Below are 7332 nucleotides of genomic sequence, written 5' to 3'. Positions count from 1 at the left end.
CTTGCTTTGCATGTAATGAGTCTGATATATTAGTTTCACCTTTTAAGTTGCATTAGTGAAATAAATGAACTTTGCACGATATTCTAATTATTCGAGTTTCACCTGTATAAAGTATTGCTGGGATGTGTAGTCCTCTATAGCCTGTGCCATTCTGCATTGCTGTAAATATTAGGGATACACCGATATATCGGCCGCCAAAACATATCGGCCGAAAATGGCACTTTTGGCTAAATGCCGAAAGTGCCATTTTTCCTCTGATACAGCGGCACATCCCTGCTTTCTTTCCTCTCCACTGGGCACTGCTCTGTGTCCCAGCGGGGTGGAGAGAAAGTGTGACAGCCGGCCGAGCGTTGTGGGAGGAGAGCGCTGTGTTTGTGTTTTTTTTGGGGGGCCCCAAAAAAAATCTTGCACCAGGGCCCTTTGTTCCTTATGTCCGCCACTGAGACATTCTATGGTGCAGGAGTGTCAAATCATGGGGCTGGGCAGTGCAGGTAAGAGAGGGGCTGTCAGCCTAATTTTCCTGCTATAAGATACGCGTGTTGACTTGTTTTTTGTAAAACTATGTTTGAACCGCTCACATGCTGTTTTTCACATTTAAACCAATTTTTTTTTTTTAGTTCTGAACATGATGAAAAATATACAAAATAATAAATATTCTTTATTATGGTTATTAAAATTAAACATGGCTACCCCCAAATGGCACCATACTATACACGATGAAACCCCCCGTGGTCTTTTTTTACCCAGAAGCCATTTCTGTTTCTATTATTTGTTTAGAAAAATGTTGGTGGTAAGGGTCTTATGCAGTGGCGTAACAACAGCCATAGCGGCCCACACGGATGCTATGGTGCCTGGGGGTGGAAGGGGGCCCCAATGAGGATTGCAGAAGTTGCTGCTGACACCGACATAATCAAGAAGAACTGACATAAGATGTATGGGGGAGGGGGCTATGCAGGAAGCTCTCCTGCTACCTGACTTTAAAGGAGAACTATGGGGTTAAGGCTTTTCCCCATAGTTCTCCTTAGGGTAACGGGAGGACACAAACTAGCGTCCTCCCGTCACCCTAGGCTCAGTATACCGCGAGCTGTAGCTAGCGGTATACTGAGACGCCGACGCGGATCCTGACAATTATGTCTGGATCCGCCCAGCTGCGTGACTGACAGCTGGCTCTGCCTATCTAGAGGCAGAGCCGGCTGTACCCGCCCACTCCCCCGTCTGTTCCGCCTGTCAGCGCTGGCGGATCGGAGCGGGGAGGGGGGAATCCAGCCCCTCCCCCTGTCACGGCAGAGAGCCGTGACAGGATCGAGAGGTGAGGGAACCCGGTATGTGTTCGCTCACCTCCCGATCTACTGAGCCGACCTGTGACAGTCTCATTGTCACAGGTCGGCTAGAGCTATGAGGTGAGTGAAAAGCACTCACCTCATAGTTCTCCTTTAATATCATTGACAGTAGGGAGGTTGCTGAGGGACCCCATCACAATTTTGCTATGGGGCCCCAGGATCTGTGGTTACGCCCCTGGACTTATGTCACCGTATACGTATCTCCAGCATTATATTCTCCGAACCGTCTACAGAAAAGCTTTCCCAATGACTTTCTTCATCGCTTCATTTCTCAATCCGTAAATAATGGGGTTCAGCATCGGCGTCAGTAAGGTGTACCCCAAAGTAGCCACTCTTTCTCCCACTCCGCCTGAGCCACCAGAAGGCCGAAAGTAAACCGCGGTAATTGTCCCGTAGAACAGGCACACCGTCGTCAGATGAGAAGAGCAGGTGGAGAACGCTTTCTGTCTCCCTTCGGTGGAATGAAGCTGGAAGATGGCCACCAAGATGAACCCGTAGGACAGTATGACACAAAGGAAAGGGATGCCGACGGACACCGCTCCCTCTGTGATGATGAGGGAGAAGTTTAATGACGTGTCTGAGTCCGCCACAGCCAAGACTTGGGAGATTTCACAAAAGAAGTGGAATACCTTCTTTAGCCCAACATATCGAAGACCGGTCACCATGAGGGTGTGAAGAAGAGAATGAGAACAAGCGGCAATCCAGGAAATGGCCACCAACCAAACGCATAAACTGCTCTTCATTCTCGCGGTGTATCTCAGGGGGCTGCAGATGGCCACGTAACGATCGTACGCCATGACAGCCAAGATGTTGTTCTCCAGGTTTCCAAAGGAGATGAAGGAAAACATCTGGCTGATGCAGGCGAGGAAGCTGAGGGACCTTTTGTTGGAGATCAGGGTCGAGAGAAGGGTGGGGATTGTGCTGGAGGTGAAGCAGATATCCACCAATGAAAGGTTGCTCAGGAAGAAGTACATGGGGGAGTGGAGGGCCTTGTCATACACGATGCAAGAAAGGATGACCACATTTCCCAGGAGGGTTATGAGGTACATGACAAAGAACATGAAGAGCAGATATATCCTCATCTGAGGGACATCTGAGAATCCCAATAGGACAAACTGAAGTACGGAGAAATTTGTATCCACCATCTCCCCCAGGAGCTGAAGGCAAAGAGTAAAATATGGGAATGTTATTGTAGCAAACACATCAAAAACATAAGAAGGAAGAGAACAAAGACTGTGCTCAAAGGTATTAAAAGGGATTAGAGCTCTGGCATGGGGGGAGTGTGGGAAATGTATTATAGTTATGAGTGGGTGGAGGGGTTTGGGAAAGGTATGATAGTTTTGAGTGGGGCGGAGTGTGGGAAAGGTATGACAGTTAGCAGAGGATGGCCTAGCAAGAGGACCTGGTGTTCCCTAAATAGGCAGTGTGACTACTCCTGCTCCTTGGGGTTTGTATCATAAAGTGGATAAAGTGGACCATCCAGACAGACTTTTTTAATATTTGAGATGTTACGCACATACTGGGCAGCCCATAGTAGTGATCAACAAACAAGCTTGTTTGTTCAGGCTGCATGAGCTATGTGCTCTTTATGTACTGCTGCAATAAGGTATTAAGTAAAATATAAGTTGTGATATTACATTGTTATATCTCTTAGTGTGGAAAATGTTCCATTTATATCCATGTGAATTATAGATTACTTCCTTCTTTTCCTGAGGAAGCAGGCTGCAAAACGCGTTGAAGGTTGGGCCACCCATATTGGACAGTTTACATCTTTTTGGATACCTTGCTATAGCACTATGGTGTGTATCCATGTAGGGGGGCCTAGAAGGCTGTAGGAATATTTTATATACAGTAATACCTTGGTTTACAAGTAACTTGGTTTGAGAGCGTTTTGCAAGACAAGCAAACATTTCTGAAAAATGTTGCCTTGATATACAAGCAATGTCTTGCAATAAGAGCAAAATTTTGTAGAAAAGCACCACCGGAATAAGGCTGTAGCAGTGCGAGCGATGAGACTGTTTAACGACAATGCAATGTCACATTGGATAGATTCCTTGCTAAGGTTTCACAAAATGAAAAAGATTCCATTGAGTCAAGAGATAGCAGTGATTCCATTAGTGAGAGTGAAAGTCGTCCTACACAATAATCCTCCTCTCTCTTGTCCCCCTCACACCAGCCACGAAGGTACCGGTAATTGTTCTATTTTTCTTTATATTTTGTACAGTATTATATTACAGTACAGTATTGTAATCATTTTTATATGAATATTTTTGGGTTGTGGAACAAATCATCTGAATTTCCATTATTTCCTATGGGGAAATTCGCTTTGATATACAAGCGCTTTGGATTACAAGCATGCTGTCAGAACGAATTATGCTCTTAAACCAAGGTATTACTGTACTATGGAATTCAGTTACATACACACAGTATTGCTGAGTATGAACATAACACCATTGAGATGTTTTTAATGCTTTTATCTGAGTTTTACAGAAATTGTATTGTTGAGTGTGGTTGTGTTTGGAAGGTTCCTTCAAAGCACCCATTTTTTGTGGTGTTGCTCTGTATTCTATACCCATGGACTGAGGGGCCACCAATGCACCAATGGGGCTCCTACCTTACATAGCTAAAGTATGTTGTATTCGCTGACCCCACATACAGACATCATGTTATATTTAGCTCATGGATAGACATGATATAAAATATCAGAAATGCAATTTCATACAGTTCAGAGGTGGGTTTCAGTCAAAAAAGAAATGAGATGCTTACACACAGCACACCTGAGCAGTTTGATCATTTGTATACAGACATTGCTGCACTGCAGTCCACCTCCGTCCTTTGTCTGTAATCTGGTGATGCTGGAACACACCTGCTGTGAGGCTGGAACCAGGGCTGTAGCTACCATGGGGCGAGTGAGGCACTGACCTCAGGCGCTGCTGAGAGGGGGCGTAGCCAGGGCCAGCCTGGCTGTGCCCCCTCGCACCTGTTGCCATGGACAAACACAGGGCACCTATGGCAACAGGGACGCCAGGCGGCCAACACAGTCGCGGCTCAGCAGGGAAAAGAGGAGCGGCACACGCTCCATCTTCTCCTCGGATCCCCGCTGCTCTCCCCCACCTGTATGGGCAGAGGATTCTGTGTTCTCCATCTCCTTTTCTATTTCTAAATGGAAATTTAGACCCCTGATTTTTCCCCCAAAGCCCCCCAACAGTGAAAAAAAAATGCAAAAACAAACACACACACACGCCACACACACACACACACACACTACAAGACATGTGCAAAGACTAAACACATTTTTCGGGTGAAATGAACGGAAACTAAAAATGTTTTCTTTAGTTTCGTCAAATGAAACAAATTTTTATGCTATTTTGGATTTGGCCACCAGCGCATTATGCGCATGCTGGAGGCGGGGCGCATTACGTCACATACCGAACACGTCTGTTGGGGGGCACAATTTTCTGTTCTTGCCTCGGATGCAAAAGGAGCGAGCTACGGCTCTGGCTGGAACACACCTGCTAGGATGCGTACTTGACTGTCTTCAAAGGAGTGACCTTTTTCCTTTAGATGTAGGTATACTGCTGAATCCTGACCAGAGGGCTCGGCTCTTCTATGCTGTGCCACACACAATGCTGTTCTAACACCTCTCTCTGGGCAGGTTAATAACACCTCCTAGACTCCAATTATGCAAATCAACACCTGGTTGTGACTAACAGATGATGCTGATTGGAGCGACATTCACCATATTTATTCCCAGATAATTTTTGTACAAGTCATTCTGAATTGGGAAAGCTGGTTGGATTATCAGTGAAATGTCTTCAAGAAACATACAGCCAGTCCAGTTGCCTTGACTTATTCTTTACAGATATGACCATGACCTGGATGAACTCCACTTCTTGCCTATATCTACTGCTTGCTAGCAGTAGATATAAGCAAAAAAAAACAGAGGGTTTAGAACCCCTTTAATGAAAAGATTTAAGTTTTGGGTTAAGGAATATCCGATTCTTCCATTCGGATAAATGCAACAACCTGGATGGAGGTGGACGGAGCGATGTGGAAGTTCTATGAGAATTCGCGGGAAGTGTTATCAGGAATTGTGTGTGATACTCGTAATACATAGATAAAGCTGAGACTGTACATCAGGGACATTATCAGCGATGGAACACGAGTCCTCTAGGGGGTCTTCATCCCTGAAGAACGATCAAAGATAATGAGCCTCATCCAATTAGATTTTGTTATTGTAAAGCGTTTATTAACTCTAAGAAAAATTATCTCCATATCGATGTAAAAGCAAAAAATAGTAAAAAATAAATAATAAAAAAATCAAAATGTAAAACTCTTAGGGTCCAATTCAGTAGTCAGGCCTTACCAGACACAAATAAAGTATATTACTTCCTCATACAGGCTCCGCCTCTTTCATCCCAGACCATGTCAGGTGACTATTCAATTTAAAACCACCATAAATTGGAAGGAACGTGCTGTCTGCCCTTTAAGCAGAGCTGGCAGCATTGGTCTGTTTGGCCCACCACCCGGCGGCACAAAAGAAGAACACTGTGTGTTGCTTTAACTAAAGAAAATGTTGTGGATGAATTCCTGCATCAGAGCATCCTTCCTGCTGCTGGATTCACCCCAAATAATGCAGAAGTAGCCAAAAAAAGGCAAAGCAAAAAATAAACACATTTTAAATCTTGCACTTTGATTGTGAACCTGACGATAATAGAGAAAAAAAATATTTAAAAGAGAACTATGAGGCTACGGGAGGACGCTAGTTTGTGTCCTCCCGTTACACTAAGGAGAACTATGGGGAAAAGCCCAGACCCCATAGTTCTCCTTTAAGCCAGCCAGTCACTTAAGTCTTCCTTGTGTGTATGTAAGTGGAGGGTAGCTTGAGCATATGCAAGGTGAAGGTTCTTTGGGTTTCCGAAAGTTGGAGGTTTCGTGGGCGTATGGAAGTTGAGAATTCCTTAAAGGAGAACTATGGGGTAAGTGTTTTTCCTCATAGTTCTTCTAAGATTAACGGGAGGACACAAACTAGCGTCCTCCCGTCACCCAAAGCTCAGTATATAGGGAGCTACAGCTCGCGCTATACTGAGACCGCCACAGCCTGGACGGATCCCGACATTACTGTCTGGTTCCACCCAGCTGCGTGATTGACAGTGGGCTCTGCCTATCTAGAGGCAGAGCCAGTTGTACCCGCCCCCTCCCCCATCCGTTCCGCCAGACAGCGCTGGAGTTATCGGACAGGGGAGGGAAGAATCCCTGCAGGGAGCCGTGAGTGACAGTCATGGCTCTCTGCAGGGACATGATCGAGAAGTGAGAGAGCGACGGTATGTGCTCGCTCATTTCCCGATCTATTGATGCGGCGTGTGACAGTTTCATTGTCATATGTCGGCTCGAACTATGAGGTGAGTGAAAATCACTCACCTCATAGTTCTCCTTTAAGTCTTCCTTGGGTGTATGTAAGTAGAGGGATGCTTGAGCATATGCAAGATGAAGGCTCTCTGGGTTTTTAAAAGTTGGAGGTTTCTTGGGTGTAAGTTGAGAACTCCTTGGATGTATGTAGGTGCAAGGTTTCTTGGGTGTATATAAGTTAAGGGCTTGTTGGGTGTGTATCTAAGCTGAGAATTCATTGGGTGTATGCAAGTCTAGAGTCTCTTGGGTTTCTTGAGTCCAAGGTTCCTTGAGTTTACATATGTTGGGGGTTTCTTCTTGGGTTTACATGAGGCAATAGTTGCTTGGGTGTACGTAAGTTGGAGATTCATTGGGTGTATGCTAGTTTGGGGCTCTTTGGGTGTACATAAATTTGGAGTTCTTCGAGTGTATGTAAGTCAAGGTTTCCTTGGGTGAATTTAAATCAGAGGTTCCTAGGGTGTATGGAACTTGAGGATTCCTTGGTTGTATGTAACTTGTGATTTTATACTTATTTATATTACTTTCGGGTTGCAGTAAAGTTGCTGTGAGGATCATCCTCTGTATCTGCTGTGTGTTCCATGTG

The 7332-nt window shown here is 45.1% G+C and overlaps 1 protein-coding gene across 1 annotated transcript; it reads right to left on the bottom strand.

Moving 5' to 3' along the window:
* Nucleotides 1-1567: 1567 nt before the first annotated feature.
* On the bottom strand, nt 1568-2485 carry LOC108799680 (olfactory receptor 1361-like). The gene has a single exon (XM_018571577.1). The coding sequence runs from the start codon at nt 2483-2485 to the stop codon at nt 1568-1570; it is 918 nt and encodes a 305-aa protein (XP_018427079.1).
* Between the last annotated feature and the right edge of the window lie 4847 nt (nt 2486-7332).

This window comes from Nanorana parkeri, unplaced genomic scaffold (genome assembly GCF_000935625.1).
Source record: "Nanorana parkeri isolate BGI_ZX_2015 unplaced genomic scaffold, ASM93562v1 scaffold1784, whole genome shotgun sequence".
NCBI lineage: Eukaryota > Metazoa > Chordata > Amphibia > Anura > Dicroglossidae > Nanorana > Nanorana parkeri.
The sequence above is the reverse complement of the archived record's forward strand: the minus strand, read 5'-3'. Positions and strand labels throughout refer to the sequence as shown.

Excerpts from the sequence above, each read along its gene's own strand:
- LOC108799680 (XM_018571577.1), bottom strand. The coding sequence starts at position 2,485 with ATGGTGGATACAAATTTCTCCGTACTTCAGTTTGTCCTATTGGGATTC.